This window comes from Varanus komodoensis, unplaced genomic scaffold, assembly GCF_004798865.1.
Source record: "Varanus komodoensis strain SLA01 unplaced genomic scaffold, ASM479886v1 scaffold37, whole genome shotgun sequence".
Classification (NCBI taxonomy): Eukaryota; Metazoa; Chordata; class Lepidosauria; order Squamata; family Varanidae; genus Varanus; species Varanus komodoensis.
The window spans coordinates 2,563,705-2,582,152 of NW_025335889.1; the positions used below are offsets into that span (position 1 = coordinate 2,563,705).

The window sequence follows — 18,448 nt, forward strand, 5'->3', positions numbered from 1 at the left end:
TGCGCAGGGTAATGTTTGTCCTGTGGCTCTTCAGCAAACAAATCACTTTGGAAATGGTTCTATAGTAGTAAGAAGTTTAGACTGCTCTGTTCTTAAAAATAGCTGTCCAGCTTCCTTCTAAAATGTGTGAAGAGGGAGGTCTCTCAATTCCATTGCTCAGGCTGGATGGTTGGTTTTTTTTATTTTTGTTTTTCAGAATTCCTTGCTGGTGTAGTCTCAACCTACTTCTGTGCAGTTTAAGACCAATGTGCATGTCTTTAAAATAAGAACAACTGTCCCCATTTCTCTTGAATAGCCCACTGAACACTGTCAGCCTGTTCCTTCCTCTTCTCCCCACACTTTTGATATACCCCCTTCAACCTACATAGTTTTTAAAGCCTTTTCCCATATGATTTATAACTTAGACCAGTGTTTGCCAGCTTTAAGTCACCAGATGTATAGGCTACAGTGTTCACCGCCCCGACTACTGGTCAATACGTGTTGGGTGTGACAGAAGCTATATCTCAGCAACAAGTGGCAGGAAGGTCTAAGGTAAATCTTAAATGTTTATATTTGTTGCGATCTTGCTTGTTTCCTTCTGGAAATGTAAGGCAAGCTCTATCTCGCCTCTAATATTCAAGGACAGTTTTATTCTTCAGCAAGTTCTTTTGAGAAAGAAGCCATCCTCCCATACCATCTATCTACACTTGTTTGGGGCCAGTTGTAGAGTTAATGCGGCTCAAAGAAATTTGCCTTTAAAAGAAACTCCTGGATGGGAATCCCTACATATTAAATAAGAATAACCAAGGCAAACCAGGGTTTGACAAATTTTAATCAGTCATAAATTCTTGCATTTAGAGTAGTCCTGTGCTTCTCTGAATTATGTTTTTCAGGGGCTTTTAATGGTTTTCTAAAAACTTTCTGTGCAGTTCGTATTTGTACACTGCCATCTCTGCACACACCACATCCAGCCTGACATCAGAATAAGTCATTGCTACCATGGCAGTGACAGCCATGCAAACTTGTGGACCAGAAGTGGGCTGCACAGTGGTACAATAAATGTGGGTTGAGCAGTTGGATGAAGCAATTGTCCAACCATGTGCAGTACAGATCTGTTATACTCACATTGTCAATATGTCAGTTCAGTCCTGTCAAGTGTACCTTTGTTTTCTGGCTTGACATGCTGCTGCTTTCCCAGTTTCAATAATGATTGGAAATAATTTGACTGCAATCCTCTTCTGAATATTGTCACAGCTATAAGATGACATCTTGACCACTTTGAATGCAGTCCTTGATATCGTGACCACTTTGATGTCATCCTTGATGCATTTTTAATGAATGATTTGAAGCTGTTAATTAGATTTTGCAAGTTATGTGGAGACCTGTTGAAAAGCTGTCTACATGATATTTGAGCACGCATTTCAGGAGTAAATAGATTATTATTTTTAAAAAATCTTTTAAAGTTTCCTTACCTTGTTATTATGTGCAAAACACATTCTGATTGCAGGCTTTCAGTTACTTGTAAAGAGTGCTTATGAAGAGTACTTATTTTGATAATGACAGAGATGTAATGTGTGAAAAATAGTTTAAACATCTGTGTAGGGAAGGTAAGCTGTAAGGTAATTATTTTGGTAAAAAGTGTTTGAAAGCAAACATGCTGCTTTACCAGATAACAGTAATTTTATAGCCATAAATACACATAAGAAAAGGTACGTAAAACCATCTGAGTAATACATGTGCTTGCTTCTTTAGGTCTCAATCAAGAAGTTCTATGGATAGACATTTTATCAAAAACATGAAATCTGTCTGAAAAAGCTTACAATTTTAAATGCAGCGGAGAGTCAAGGTAAAGTGCTATAGTGATGATGGAGTGAAAGTAGAAAAATGATGTAGTAACTGAGGTCACATAACATAATGGGGCTCAATTTATATATATTGAAGAACACAAAAATCAGGCCAAACCTGCTGGCCATAATATCTACAAGAGGGAGAGGAAATGTGGGCAAATACTACAAAGATTAAGAGATTGAAACTTTAACTCAGTATCTAGTAAAGATGTGCCATTCATAAAAAAAATTTCTCAGCCAAGGCAAACAGTAATCCCTTTGAGTACTCATTAAGGAAGTATTCATCATGCAGAAACACACAGTTGTGAAAACTATGAAACTGATGCCTAATATGTTTTATTTCTTACCTGGATTTCATTTCTGTACACATGATACAGGAATCGTGAGCTTTCCACTGCATATCTATCAAATCACATGTTATATTGTAGAACTCCATTAAATTTATATAAATTACATTCATCCAAGCTATCCTGAGTCATAGGGAGAGTCTCACAAGAATTTTCAAAGAGGTTTCCTCTCCTATTTCTGTGCAAACTTCACGCTACATTTTGGAAATTTTCCACCTCTCACCTGGCCACATGTCCTATGCCTCAAGCTTGAAGTGAGTCCTGAATATGTGAGGGATTTAAAATAAAGCACTAACATATGTGCTACTGTGCAGCTCTAGCCAAGCAAGGAACAATTAGGAGAGCCAAGAAAGCAGTAAGAGTCGCTAACAGCAATTAGATAATGTTGGCTGTATATTTCCTGACACCTGTAAAAGCTTCCAGGTCAATCAATCTCTGGTTTCAGCAACAAGAGGAAACTGCGGATACATTCTGTGATAAAGGCCTCACTCTGTTGTGCTTCCCACCATCTTGGCAGGAGATAGATAGCATTTTTGGAGGCCAGTGTGTTGCGCACATTCTACTACAGTGCCAAATGGAGCATAGAGAATTGGAGTTGCACTTAAAAACTAGGTCAAAGGCTGTGTCATGTATATGATGATGCTTTAGGAAAATGGATGCAGATATTTGGGAGAAGGGGGGGGGATATAATCAGTATAAATAAGGAGGTGCCCATATAAAATGGAACAGTTGCATCAAGCAATTTTTTGGCCTTTCTGGAATGCAAGGGAGAGGAACAACTGCCCACACATTTTCTCCAGCATCCTTATCTGGTGGTTTGATGTGTTGGTGGCTTTGGCTCAGAGCCCAGTATACAGTGGGTCTTTTAGTGCACTTCAGCTAGCTGTTAACCATCATGTCACTGTGAAGGCCAGGGAGTGTAAGCTTGTGCTGAGTTTCATCTCTTTTTGCTGTTGGCCATTTCCTGAACTATGCAGAGAATCCTAGAATCAGAATAGTAGAGTTGAAAGGGACCTGAAGGGGCCATTCCCCTGCTCAATGAAGGATTCTAAGTCAAAGCATCCCTGCCTTTTGAATATGTTCAACCTCCCTAGGTATAACTTCCATGTGGTCTAAAGTGTCGTATCCTGCCTAATCTTGGAAGCTAAGCAGTGTCAAGCCTGGTTGAAAACTGGGTGGGTGACTTAAATGTTGTGACCTGGACAGTTTTGGCTATGGGCAGTATAGAAATATTATAATTAAAAATGTAATAGGTAATAGATTCCACTGCCATACTGCTCTAACAGTCAGGAAGATTTTCCTGACATCCAACCAGAATCTACCTTCCTGTAACTTTACGTACGTGTCCTCCATGATGGAATGCTTGAGAAGAGATCTTGGCCTTCCTCAGTGTGACAGCCTTTCACATAATTGAGAAGTGCTATGCCAAGTTCTTTCAATCTCTCCTACTAGAGCTTTGTTTCCAGGCCACTGATCATTTTCCCTCCCGTTTGTGTATATCCTTCTTGAAGTGTGGTGGCCTCAACTGCATGTAATACTCAAGATGGGACCTAACATTGCCAATTAAGGAGCACCTTGATTTGGAAGTTATATTTCTATTAATGAAGCCCTGAATTGTATCTGCTTTTTTGCAGCTACATCTCATTGTTGGCTCATATTCAGCTTATTATCTACAACCATTCCAAGACCCTTCTTGATTGCAGTATTGTTGAGACACACGTGCACCATCCTGTACCTTTGCATTTGGCTCAGTTTTCCTAGGTGTAGGACTTGGCATTTGTCCCTAGTGAATCTCATTCTTTTGCTTTCAACCTGATGTTTCAGTCTATCAAGAACACTTTGAATTCATTGAGTCTTTGCCTACTGATGATTCTTTAGCCAATTTTAGATCCACCTGATAGTTGTTTGATCTAGCCCACTTCTAGCTAGTTTGCTAATCAGGATATCATGGGGCACTTTGTCAAAAGCCTTAATGAAATTAATATATATCCACAGTATTCCCATTATACTGTCCAGAGACGTTGGTAATTGGACGACATACAAATTTCATAAATAAATAAATAATCCACATGAGAAGTTAATAAAAAATCAGATCAGTCTAGCAAGATTTGTTCATAATAAAGCAATGCTAGTGTCTAGTAATTATGGTATCATCTTCAAGGTGCTTACAGACTGACTTCTTTATTACCTGCTCCAGAATGTTCCGAGGGATTAATGACAGACTATCTGGCCTGCAGTTCCTAGTAACCACCCTTTTTGAAGATAAGGACAACATTCTTCTTCCAATTGTCTGACACTTCATCTATTTCCCATGGTTTCTGAAAGACAATAGGCAGTTTTGAGATTTCTTCTTCCATTTCTTTTATTGCTAGAGGATAAAGTTCATCAGTCCCTGGAGCTGTGAACTCATTCAGAGAAATAAGGCTTTCTTTGACCATTTGTTTATTATTTCAAGCTTCAGTCATGTTCCTTCAGTTTATACTTCATTTTTGCTGGGTGGTGTTAGGGTGGTGGGGTCATAGACCTGCTTTTGGAAAAAGATTGAGGGAAAGTAGAAAGTGAGCATTTAACCTTTTTATTTGTCATCCCTGGTTTATTATCTGAATCCATTTCAATCGAGCTTCAGGCCTATTTTGGAACAGAAACTGCCTTGGTTGCCCTGTGGGATGACCCTAGCTGGAGGGAGACGGGAGAATGTGGTCCTGTTGATTCTCCTGGACATCTCAGCAGCTTTGGGTGCCATCAGAAGTGTCCTTCTGGAGAGGCTAGCCAGGTTGTGAGTGCGTGGCACTGCTTTGCAGTGGCTCCGCTCATACCTAGTGGACCATCTCTAGATGGAGGTTTGTTGCTCTGTGCCATGAAACTGCTGAGAGAGATCATCTGGAGATTTGGGCTGAAGTGTCACCAGTATGTGGAGGGTGGACAGATCATCCATCCAAATGGGAAATTTTCAACCTGTCCCAGACAGGGTCTCTCTTTATGCTTCTAACTGTTGTTTTATGGTTCTTTTATTTTAAGTCCCCCAGAGAGCCCATTGGGCTATGAGTGGCCTATGTTTTTTCCCCTCAATATTCAAAAACTACAGTTTCAGCACACTTTTTAAAAAATGAAATCTCAGGCTGTTTATAAACTGGTGCCATTGAATTTTGAACCTTGTAAAGGGACCAGCTGGATGTAGGCGATTGAGCTGATTTTACGCACCTGCACTGCACGTCACCCTCTTTCTGCTCAGTGTAATCCTGCGCATGTTCACTTTGGAAGCAAGACCCACTTTGTTCAGTATGATTAATCCCTAGTAAATATAATTGGCATTGCAGGATATGTCTTGCAGTGGTTTGCAGCTGTGTTCCTGCCAGTTCACCAACACTTTCACCTCTGCGGGTGTATGAATGCTTGATCATAATTTCTCCAGCCAATAGTTTTGTCACAGCTTGAGAACTTTTTAAAACTCAAGACTTGTCTGAGCAAAAAGGAATCTCTGACAGAGATGTACCAATGTATTTACTCTGAAATACCCTACCAGGAAGAAGTGAGAACTTTCTATTACTGCTTTAGGAACAGAATCCCAAGTTTATTTCACCAAGCAAAACTTGCATTGCCAGTATTTTTTTCTGGTCTTCAGAAAAAGCAATTTCATCTTTTACTGCTTTTAATTGATTTCCACCACATTAGTATATCTTCTTGTCAGTTTAAATAAAGGCAGCATGTTGGGAATTTATCAAAAACTGATTCATTGATTCCTTGAACTGACAAAACAATTGTAATTTGATACAGCTCAAACAGCTTCTACAAAAAGCTTTCTCATCTATTATAGTTAAGGAAAAAATGTTTAGATCAGAAGATTGAATAGCATAATTGTGATACTGTAAAATTGTATATTTTTTTAAATCTTAAAGTGTGAGAACTGGTAAATATAATAAGGGAGTTTATGTAAGAATTTCTTTGGTGCATCAGATACAGGTGTGGTTGGTTCACCTTTCTACAGCCAGCCTAGTGAACTTAGGGTTTCTTAGAAACTTAACTGTAGAATCAACTGGGAGACTTTGGGGCAGTCATGGACTCTCAACCCAACCTGCCTCACAGAGCTGTTGTGGGAATAGGATTGAGTGCAAAAGAGAGAGAGAATGATATAAGGCACCTTGAGTTCTGCAAGGAAGGAAGGAAGATTGCTTCCTCTTACCAGCTCAGAGTATTTGGGCCATCTAGTCAGTCTAGTGGGAACTCTGCAGGGTTGCAGGTGGTGGTCTTTGACTTACTGCCTCGTTCGTTCGTTCATCCATTCATTCATTCATTGCATTTATATACCACCTCAATAGCCCAGAGGGCTCGCTGGATGGTTTACAAACATTAAAACCCCACCAATCCTGAAATAAATAATGTGACTACACATTTAACTGGAGAAGCTGAGAATTAATCCTGGGACTTTCAGCATGCAGAGCAGGTACTGTACAGCTTGTAGCTCCACAAACAAGGTATGAACATGATGGTGGTTGTTGTGGGTTGTCAAGCCATCTCTGATTTATGGCCAGCCCAGGAATGAATGTCCTCCCAAGTGAACAGCTGTACTCATTTTTGTTTGTCTCTAGTATCAGAGGTATACTTTTTTGGATATAGAAGTTCCAGCTAGCTGTTCATGGGCCTTTCCTCCATTAATGCCTCTAATCATTTTTAAAGGCAACTAAGTTAAGCAGCACAGAAAGGCACTGAGATGACCATTAGTTGTTAAGCATCATGGCTAAGAATCTAAGGCCATCCCTGTGCTCTTCTCAAAGGGTCTTTGATGGCACAGGCTCACAGACATGCAAGCACTCATGGGCATATAGAAGGAAGTGGTATGAATAGGAGTTCTTTGTAAGAAAAAGGTGAAATATAAATAAAATAAATGAGTAAAACAGATATATTCTCTGGAGACGTTGAAATGTAGTCTTCAAAGCGGGAGAATAGTTGAAGTACCCACTGCTGCTTCACTTTTCTCCTGTCTCAGGTAAGTTTGGTGCATTGTTGAAGCACGGGGCAGCTGGGACAGGAGAAAGCAGCCAAAGAAGTACAGGCTGTGTTGTACAGTACAGTGTTGGTTAGTGGAGTCCTGTTTGTGCCAGGCTATGAGCAGGTTCCTGTTCAGCCTGCAGCTACTTACACGTAATGAAGGAGGGGTGCTCATATTTATGAGTGCTCCTCCTCGATTACTTGTTGCATCCCTAGTCAAGGGTTCATTTCTTGATTCCACAGAAGACACAATACTATTTGAAAAACAAAAGTATGTACACCATGTGGCAGTTCTAACACAGCTCTTTTGCCTTAAAATATGCATTTTGCCCTCATTCTGTAGAACAGTTGAGTGTACCAATCTAGTATTGGACTCAGATGTGCTTTTTATTTTATGCAGATAAAAGAAGTTTATAAATAACTGGTAGAAGTTATTAAGAGTCACGGTATTTGCTGGTTAATATAATTGTGGCTTTATTGAGATCTGCCTTTTTCCAATAAAACAGTGGAGTTGCTTATAGGCCATTGGGATCAGCAATATCCAGCAATGTACTGAAGCCTACATGGGGTCTAATGAACCCCACCTTGTTTAAACATAAAAGCTGTTGTGTCCTTAAGGTAGATATAATTATGAATAATGATAAAATGTTGTTACCCTATGTATTCCTTTTTTACAAAAAGTGAGTAGAACATGTTCTATGCCTTGCACCTATAGATGCAAACAAGTAACTAATGGTAGAGTAATTTTGAACCCTTGTGCCATTTAAGTATGGTTTTACAGTGCTAGTCATCCCACTATGATAAACATTGACTCAGATAGTAAAAAAATCAATAAATTAAGGATGGATGGTGATGCTGTGAAATGCCACATGGCAATTCACAATTCATTATGGTTGATGATGGAGTTATGGAAGACTGTCACAAATGTTATTTTTCTCCCCTGTGTTGCCAGGACTCATGTGACTGTACCAGAGGGTCAAATAATTCCTTGTTACAGCAAAGTGCTATCTATAGCAGTGTTTCAAATAACATGTTTAAGATACGCAAGTATTAAGAATAAGTTGGATTTTCTATTGACATTTAACTGGCATCTGAGAATCATAATATTTTTACCTATGTATTATTAGGTAAATCTATTAAGTTGTGATCAAATTCTACTATTAATATAAAGAAAAATTATGTACTGCAAAGTAAGTTGCAAAGTGCAGTTCCTGTACTATATTGCACAACTGTTTTCCAATATGAAACAACTGAAAACTATCTTATTCAACATCTGTTATTATTGTTAATCATCATTCCTACAATATGGTGGTTAAGCCCCATTCCTTGGTGGTAGAGCATCTGTTCTGCATGGAAATGATCCTCGGTTCAGTCCCCAGCAGCTCCAGGTGAAAGGAGGTCATGGGTGAAGAGAAAGATCTCTGTCTGAGACCCTGCAGAGCCAATTAGAGGTTTTGGTACTGGGCCAAATGGACAATTAGTAAGGATGGACAGTTCTGTAAGGAAGTTTCCAAAATACTGTATGAAGTTGCTCCTCTTTGTAGCAAACCTGCAAAATTGCAGAGATAGACAGGAATTTGATTTGATTCGATTCACATATGACATGTGAACACTATGCTTCCAGATGGACAATTCGAGGTGTTGTCAATCGTAAGACTGTGCAGCTATTCTGCCCTTTCCTTTCTAAGAGATTAATTCATTTTATTTTATTGTGGGAAGGACAAATACATCATGGAAGTTCCCTTCATCTGGACCCTGAATTCTGGGAATGAGGCAGGGCCATTGCACAATGAAAGCCTTGTCTTGAAGCACTTTGTCCACCATGCCACACTGTCTTGCATTAGCATTCATTAGCCTAGACCCTCTTTCTGATATTTATGTTTATGTTTGTTATTTATGTTTATATCATTCATGGTAGTTGCCTCACAGTTCTGGAAGCTATTCCAGATTCCTAGAGACAACAAGTGTTTGGCCTCAAATGTTTTTCCAACAATCAGCAATTTTTCCAACAGTAATAAAACACATTTCATGCTTGTTGTGATGCACTTCCTGTAGAGTCTGGATTGTCATGAAAACCTAACTTGTTCTCTTTTGCAACCATATTACATTAGCACTCCTTCTAGTGTGTGTAACAGGATGGAAGTACTATGCATATTTTTGGCTCATGGATAGACCAAACCAACAAAAGTTTTTTGTCTTAATTCTTGCAATTCTTCCATGTTCCCTCAGATTAATTTGAACTGATTCTGTCTTTGTGTGTGTGCCATATTCTAGCCAGCAAAAGGGTTGCTAAAGGAAATAAAATGGATCGAGAAGAAAGTACAATGCTGTCCTTTCCATTATTTAAGGCAGCTTTCTTCAATACCAGTGTCTTAGCCAAGCTGTTCCTGATAGCAAACAGATCACTGTGCACTGTGTGTAAGACTGCTTAATTGTAGCCCACCAGCCCATTTAAAATTAGTGTTGTGGCTCTGAGGGGAGAGACGTTTCCAATTTCTGCTGTAATGCATTTGAAAGTGGCAAAATGGATGATTTCCTGTTCCATTAAGGGCACTGTGGTTTTTACCCCAACATCCTGAAAGGCTTGCTATTTGCATTCTATAATAAGCCCATTGTTTCTCCTTGACTGACCCTGTAGGGCAGAGGTGTAAAACCCATGTGAGTGGGAGGCCACATTCCTGACCCTGCATCTGCCTAAGGCTGCATCCATCATGCTTAGAATGGTTGCCTGACTAAACAAATCTTAGTCGATTTATTGTATGATTTCTTTGCTTGAGTCAATTGATGTGATTGGTCAAGTTGCATGTGAGTAAAATACTCCAACATAAGAGTTATTTGTTTTTAGATGAAGCAGAGACATAGGGCCTGAGTTCATGCAACGTGATCTTGAGTAGGGATTGCCATTGAATTAAGGCTTGTCGGGAAACCATGTCTGATTCCTGGTGCTCCGATAAGTCATGGTGCATAAAGAGAACAACCCATAATTGGTTGTAGGGTCATGAACTGTGGTTTGCTCACCATGATTTGCTATCAGACAACATGATATCCCACATTTCAGCAACAACCCAAGATTTAGTGACAACCCAGTACTGACAAAACAGAGAGGAGCTGAGTGAGGAACATGGGGAGTTTTCTTAAATGGAGTAAGATGATCATTCCACTATCTAGTTCAGTGTTGTCTCCATCAGCTTCCATCAAGTTGGTGTTGTTCTGATGCTTTATATTAAAAATTCCAATCAGACTTAGCCAGCATAGCCAGTAAACAGGGTTGTACATCCAAAGGGGCACCAGGTTGGAGAAGGCTGGTCTGCACAGGCTGACAGTAGTAATCCAAGGTATTTCCCAGCTCTACCTGGAGATTCCAAAGACTGGATGTGCATTTTTTCCAAGCAAACTGTACATTTTACCAATGAACTAAAGCATCTCCTTGAAATAGCAAGTTCTTAGGGAAGAGGGCTGTGAAGAAAGAGAAAAAGGGTATACTTGAGTGCATGCAGGTAACAGAAGCAAGAGCTCAGGAGGACCTGTGGTATTGCAAAGAGGAGCATGTTTATAGGTACTGTAGAGAAAAAGGGAATAATGGGAAATGAGGCTGCAGGGATATCTCTGAGCACCTGGGAGATGGGTTGGATGAGATATGAATGAGACAGCTCTATGACTGAGACAGCTCTATGCAGTGGAGATGCTTACAATGACAGGATAGATTAAAATAAAGGTACTAAGATAACTTGTAACAAAATGCATGTTTGTACTTAATCTAGGGGAAATCTACACAAGTCTCTTCTGTTTATGAGAGAGCACTGTCTCACTATTTATGTAAAATGTGTTTTTCACCATGGAGGCACATGCTTATGAATCCAGTACAGTCTTCACTGTGCTGGGAACATTATCATATCACAGTGGCAGGACTTGGAAAGGCTATGTGTGCAAGGAAATAGCCCTTATGGTTAATTTATGTTTTGCTTTTTAGCCTAATTAGCTAAGCACGAATATGCTAGAGCAAAGGACTGGGTATTTTTAAAAATGGGGGGAAACAATAGCTCTTCCAAGATAAGATGGAAAAGTAGAAGACAATGGGGAGAGAAGAGAGCGAGGCTGCAGTGGTGTTTGCTGCTGCAGTGCCACCTCTCCCAGGGTGAAGCCAGCAGCATCAAAAGCAATTCGCATTAAACGCAGTGTGATTTACTTAAGAGTAAGTGCTTTGAAGAGAAGGCCTTACTCATCTTACTTAGTGGACATGAGCCTTCAGGCTTGAAAAGACATTGCAAACTTTTATTTTTATTTTCAAAGGAAAGGGGAGCAGGAAGCAACACTGCATTTGCTCTACCTTTCACAGGGCAAGTCAGAGAGGCAAAGAGAGGAACATGGCAGGATGGGGGCGAGGGAGACAGGAAAGCAAACTAGGGAGCTCGTTAGAGTTGCTGCTGTTTTGCCACTGCCTCGAGTGGTTGCTTCCTCTTCACCACCAGCCTACTGAAGCCACTTCTCCTGGCTCCAGAACAGTATCACAAGTTTATCGCACACTGATACCTGTACCCGGCGTAAACAGTAACATATTATGCAAGTTGTGATATGACTGGTCTGAAGAATTACAAGATATAATGGCAGACATAGTTGTTTTATGTTTTATGGGGTGATCATTTTGTGACACACCAGTTGTTGTTGTTACGACTACTACTACTAATACAACACTTTTATACTACACCATAGTCCAGCCGAATTTCTGGGAAGTTTACAGATTACACACACACACACACACAATAATATTTAGAAAGCAATAATACAACAAGAAATCGAAAGCCTGCGGCCAAGAGATCTAGTCCAAATGCAATGGGAGCCCCTTCTCCAGAGGCGAGTGCGACGGGTGCGGCATGGCACCACCCACGCCTCCCCCTTGTTAGCCAGGCATTACAGTGCGAGTACAGATGTCTAGTTGTCGGCCTTATTCAACTGGTTAAATGTAAGGGCAGGCCTCCGAATGAGCTGACTCGTGCATCACTGCAAGTTGTATTTCTTTTACTTCTCTAAGATTAACAGATGGGAATCCTACTTTCTTTTGGGGAATAGTAGCTATTGCTTTTTGGTTGGCATCATTATGCAACAAGTAGTTGCAGTCAATAAAGTTGTATTTGGGAACTAGTGAATTTTTCTCAGATGTGATCTCTGATTCTGTATCCTTTTAAAACAAGCCCAAAGCCCTATAAAAACGATCCAGGGCTTACTGACGTAACATGCAGCATCCACCCACAGAGCCAGGAAGTTTAGAATTAGGTGTATAATACTATCCTAAGTTCATCCTGTATTTTTCAGGATTCTTGGAAACCAATTTAGTTGTGGTATAAATAAGCACACTTTTCATTGAATTCTGGGAAAGATATATCTCATTTTGTTGGGGCAGAGTTTGGTAAGATGCTGTTAGTGCCTGTAATATTATGGGATCGACTTGGGTTTATTACAGTCTTGCCTTAATTGTTTTTTCCTTATATAATTTATGGTATGTCGGGTAAGTGGCAAAAAGCGACTTGGCTGTTAAGAAAACCACAAAGATCTTAATTCTTCTTGTGAAGTGCTCGTCGTGGAGTAACAACCCAATTCAAGGCTCTAGATTATTTCTCTGTTTGGCAGAAATAATTAAATGTAGAAATCTGCATTTTATTATTTTACATTAAAAATTATAAAATGATACATATTGTTTCTGATCTTAATGCCATTTTTCAGTAGAGAATATGTGTTTTATTGTAGCTGGTGAACTCTGTAGCCATTGTGTTTGCTCTGTGCTGCATCTTTGCTCTGATAAGCATCTGAAACATGAAAGGGAAATGCTGCCTTTAAACTGGAAGACATACATTGGGTGTATCCTGGGAAATTACAGCTGGCAATAGCTGTTTAGTGTGTGTGAGCTGCATTTTTCCAGACATGCAGCTTTCCTGGGTCTTCTCATGTAATATTGTAACTGGTCCTAAACTCTGCTTCCAGTGTGCACAAAAGGAGGGAGTGTGGGGTTATTCATATTTGGGAATATTGTACTCTTCCTTCTTAATTTTTTAGATTTTGTTGTATTAAAATGATTCATATAATGTAATGAGGTTTTTTATTACATACATATAGGCTTACCTGCTTTCTCTGTTTGCCCTTTCTTAGATCTGCCTTTGAAGAAGAAATAGAAGACATTCCTTCACCTTTGTTTGAAGAACATGCAAAATCAGCACAATATGGCACAGTGTAGCATTGCTGTGGGATTATTCATAATAACTTTCTTATCCTTACTGGATGACAGTTCAGCTTTCCTATTAAATCAGCGTCTCAAGGGAAGATTTCAAAGGGACCGCAGGAATATCCGTCCAAACATCATTCTTGTTCTTACTGATGATCAAGATGTAGAACTTGGTAAGAGCTATAAACAGATTTGCGTGGCAGTAATTGATACATGTGAAATACCCTTTCCTGGGCCAAGAGTTTGTTTTTTTCTATACTGATATAGAACTTCATCTAGATTATTATGCGAGCTATAACTGCCAAGCATCCATTGCTGCAGTGGTGCAAACAAGGGTTAGAATACAAAAGACATGTATGGAAAATAATTTCATATATTTTCAAAAAAATAAGAATTCCAGTACCAACAGATGGTTTTTAAAATCCCTTGGTGTACTGTTCACAAGTAACAAAGTGTCACAGAGCTGTTGGAAGCTGAAAGTCAGACTGGTAGGATGGGAGACAGACTTTGGGCAACCTGTTATAGCAGGTCGGTTCATCCTCTAACTGTGCACAGAGTGTCTGACACGTACACTCATTTGTGTGTGTCAAAAGTGGGCAAGGCCACATTTGCCAGTGCAGCTCTGGTTGTTTTCAGTTACACACATATGCGCATGTAAAATAGTAACAGAAGAATGAAAAGAAAATATAGAAAGCAAGTCACAGAGCTGGAAGATGACCTCAGTGATTTTTCCTTAATTAATTCTCTTATTTAAATGGTTTCAAACTATTTTTTTAACAAATTGGCCTCATCTTTTGTGTACTCAGCATGCTGTTGCTCAAGAAGTTTAGCTATCAGGACTCCATTCTTATTTCATTCCATTTCATCGCTGAAGATGTAACTCATGGGAATGAAGATTATTCAAGTACATGCAACAACAGTTTAGGCTGACAGTAAAGTTGGCTGGGATTCCATAATTTCATAAATTTATCTTCCCAAATGAAATTAGCGATAAAAGTGAATAAGTAGAGGACATTCTGTATTAGATTTACTCTGTTCCAGTTACGTTCACCATAGCCCTTTTCCAAATGATGATGCCTGTGCATGGAGAGTGCCAACATACGTGCTGCCCTTTTCTTGACTCCCATTGCTTAGTATGATGTCTGCTTAGAGCAGCAGCAGGCCATAGGCCCTGCCCTCCCCTGAAAGAGAATGTGGCTTGCACCTGGCAATGGAGTGGGAGGAACAGCAAACTGTGTCACTGCCCCACCCTGCAGCCAGGTGGCCCCCTCCACTGGGTGCTTTCTCTCCAATACATTTCCCACAGCAAGACCAGTCAGCAGGGTTTCTGGAGCAGCTGGCAGCCCTCTGTTTCCCTCTTCATGCACCATCTTTATCTTTGCTGCCAACTGTGTTGGCTCAGTGGAAAGGCATGAGGACTTATGGAGTGGTCCAGGAAGTGGAATAATGTACCAGTGGGAAGGAGTGCAGTGTAGCAGCCCATGCTCTCTCCTACCTCAAGCAGCAAAGGAGCTTGTGCTGAGGCTGCTGGGAAATCTGTAGCCTTAGGACAGCCCTTGGCTTTATTTTACATGGCTTCTGAGTTATCAGCACGTATGTATGGCAAGAGTGAGGTCTTCCTCCCTTGGCAACCAATTGGATCGTGAGGATGAGGGAGATAAAGGAACACTGAAAAGAGAAATAAGAAACAGTGGCTAATCGTGCCTCATTTTGATTCTGGCTCTGCCCACCACTGGTCCCAGCTCCACCAACCTCTATCATGTGCTCCATGGAAGATGGAGAGAATGCGGTTCTTGGCAGGAAAAAGTTTGTCCACCCCTGGCTTGGAAGTTAATTTGGATTTAACCAGCAACATAATTTGAGAACCCTACTCTTTTGGAGGCTCCCAAACACAGAGCTTGTGCAGTTACAGCTATGGAGGTTTTATGCCGACATTCAACTGAATGCAAAGAAATTGGAAACAGTTGGGCACTTCCCACTCCCTTTCCCATGCTTTCACTGAATGCAAGTATGTTTCACTTGTTCTAATTAGTAAGGGATAATTGCTGCACTTCTCTTTCTGTGCTTACTGTACTGCTCCTCCTCTTTGTCTTAAATAAGCATGTGCAAATGCTTCCCAAAACAAGACCATAACTTTGATATAATTCGAAAAAAGTGGGAGTGTTTTGGAACCTGGGTACTTCCCTGTGGAACCATGAAGCAGCAGGGAAATTTGCAGGGTTGGAAATAGTGCTCTCCCTTCCGATCTACTAAAAAGGGAAGAAGAAAAGACAGATGGTTACTATGAATGACTGGTATCACAACTATGTAACAGACTAGTCCTTTAAAGGGAGGGGTGAAGGCTTTGATGAGGTGGAAGTGAGACAACAGACTGGATGCAGGGCCAGGGTGAAATGTTTGATCCATGCATAAGAAATAAGACTGGGAAAGCCAGTACCTGTTTAATGAAAGTTAGTACCTCATTAAAGTTTCACATGGAGAAACCCAGCTGCGGAGCACCAATCAGGAACAGTTGTGTGATGATGTGTGCTCTGATTGCTCTTGTTTAGCAGAGGCCATTTCTGCAATTTTCCCCTTTCCCTAGCAAAACAGTGAGCTAATGTGTTGCTCTTCTTGTCTTTTTGGGATACTTTCATAAAAACGTGTTAGCTATGCTTTGCGAAGGTTTTCCTCTTTCAAGGTTCATCAGAATCTGTCTGCAGTTTAAATAGGTGAGGCGGCGAAGATGCAGAATGTCTACATTACAGCTTTCCCCAAGCCAGTGGCCTTCCCATGTGTCAGACTACAATTGCCAAGGCACCATTTTGACTGCAGATGGTGGGAGTTGTCATCCAGTGCATTTGGGAGACACCCAGATGGGAAGGCCACCCTGGTGCATGTGTATGTAAGTGCTAAGGGACCATACCACACAAAGAGTGCCAGTTGTCCAAGGTTTTGTGGGACAGTCCTGGCTTGCAACTGTACCTTTTCAGTCCAAGGAATAAATGCCCTCTTGGATTTTAAATTGGTAGACAACAAGCTATTGCAGAAATGGATATAGTAGAAAGGGTATTATTTTCAGTAACATAGGTGAGGGGTGACCTTGGGCAGCACCATACAGCTTGAGGACAGGTGACTCTAAGTTGCCCTGTGAAATGTTGCGGGATACACTTTGCCACGTGTTCAAAATTATTTTTTTATATGCATGATTTAAACATTGGCTTCTCAGGGCCTATCTTTAGTAGCCAAAAATTTATTAAAATTTCTATTGATGTTTGTGTGTTTTGTGTTATTATGGCCTTATAGGTAAGAAACACATATACTGCTGGTCATTGTGTGCTTTTGTTTGTCTGTAGGAACATTAAAATAAATTGTCCATGTTTGCCCAGGCAACATACCTTTGAGGAAGAGAAGTCCAAAGTGGTAGTGATGAGCTTCTGCAAAGAGTTAACTGTTAAAGTTATTAACCAAGGAAGACATATTATATGCTGTCTTTATAGCACTAATTTAAAATCCCGGCATGTTATTTAGAGTTGCTTTTTAGTTCATACAGTGGCCAGACCATTGTGTTGCAGTGAAAAAACATGAATTAAAACTTAGTTGAAGGGCTAAGAGAGGAATTTTGCTTCATTATTTGGTGAGAATTTTGTGCATTTCAGAGTTAGACAGACCCATTTCAATAATGCATATTCTAAAAAGCTGTGCACATTATCTCATGGTCTCCTGTGGCTAAAATCCAGAGGGTGGTCCTTAAAAATTTATCAAGATCTGTTTTATGCCAGCCTGCTTGTCTCTGATGCAATTGTCGAAATCCTCAGGGCAGTGTACTTCCTTTCTCCAATGATCTGTTGTTGCCTGTCATTTTCAAGCACAATGGCCTGTGTGTCCACACAAATTACAATCTGGGCAGATAAAGCACATTTCATGAAGCCATGGGGGTGTATTCATCAGGCCGTATTGGAAGAAGCTTGAAATGGCACACTAGTTTGAAATAAGAAATGCTTTAGGCAGAATAGTCCAATTTCATCTGTCACAATGGACATAAAGAGTTAAACATTAGGATGGGTGCAGGATGCCCACTGCAAATTGAATCTCTGGCAAGTAGAAATAAACTTACATTTTTGGGAGCGCTTGTGCGTGCTTGCTGCCATTGCTTGAAACACACAGGACAGAGGCCCATTTGGTGGAATGGCATGCTGTAAAAAATAAAAATGGGCAGCTTATGTCACCTTAGCAATATCCCAAGCCCTCTTAACAAGATTTAAGATAATATGGAGGAACAGAATTATCTTAACTCATTCCGGGATATTAAAAGCACAATCCAACATTTGTAGAACCCATTATTACTACTCATTTGCGCTGAATCTGCGTAGAATCAAAGTGTGAGAAGAGAGAACTTAGAGGAAGCTCTAATGTTGTCCCCCTCTTCATTAGTTTCCGCTGCCCTGTATTCATGGAGAGGGGGTGGTGGTGGTCCAAAAAGAAGGCTTTTTGTGAATGGGGTGGCATATAAATGTTCCAAATAAATAAATAAGGCGATTGTGCACCTATGAACGTTCTCTATGTGGTTAGCAACCCTGACTTTCTCAGTGCTTGGTTCTGAGTCCAGTTGGCTATCTGAACACAAATGGCAATTTGTCAGTTTAAGCAAAGTTAAGTTTTAATACTGTTTTTTCCATCCCCCTTTTCTGGGAACCAGAATATCATAGTCTGGTCCTGACAACAATTACTTCAAATAAAGCCCTGCTCATTTCAGTGCAACTCTCTGCAGAATAGTGGAAAGGCTGAGTCTAACATGGAACACTTTGAGAACAACCTGAAATTCAAATGTTTGTATTGAGCCAGACTTAACATTTTTAAAATGGACCCATTTTTTTACTACACAGGGCCCAACAGGTATATTATTCTGATCATTATCATCACCATTATCATCATATATCATGCGCCAAGACAAAAAATAAAGCTCAGTATGATTCTTAGCAAGGTCTAAAGCCAATGAGATATAAAATAGGTGTCACACCTGCAGCCATAATGCATTTTATATGAATCTTAACCTGATGCTGGCCTGCCCATGTGGCAGGTGAAGCAACTTCTTA

General features: G+C 40.2%; 1 protein-coding gene across 5 annotated transcripts in view; it reads left to right on the top strand.

Moving 5' to 3' along the window:
• The window catches only part of SULF2 (sulfatase 2), a 209,620-nt gene that overhangs the window by 86,414 nt on the left and 104,758 nt on the right, over positions 1-18,448 (top strand). For 4 of the 5 annotated variants that reach the window (XM_044440362.1, XM_044440363.1, XM_044440360.1 and 1 more), the window contains exon 2: positions 13,301-13,546. In XM_044440362.1, the coding sequence (XP_044296297.1) occupies positions 13,354-13,546 (193 nt within the window). In that variant the 5' untranslated portion in view covers positions 13,301-13,353. Of the gene's footprint in view, positions 1-1,731; positions 1,826-13,300; positions 13,547-18,448 lie in introns of all 5 variants that reach the window. The other variant, XM_044440361.1, reaches the window with a different exon arrangement.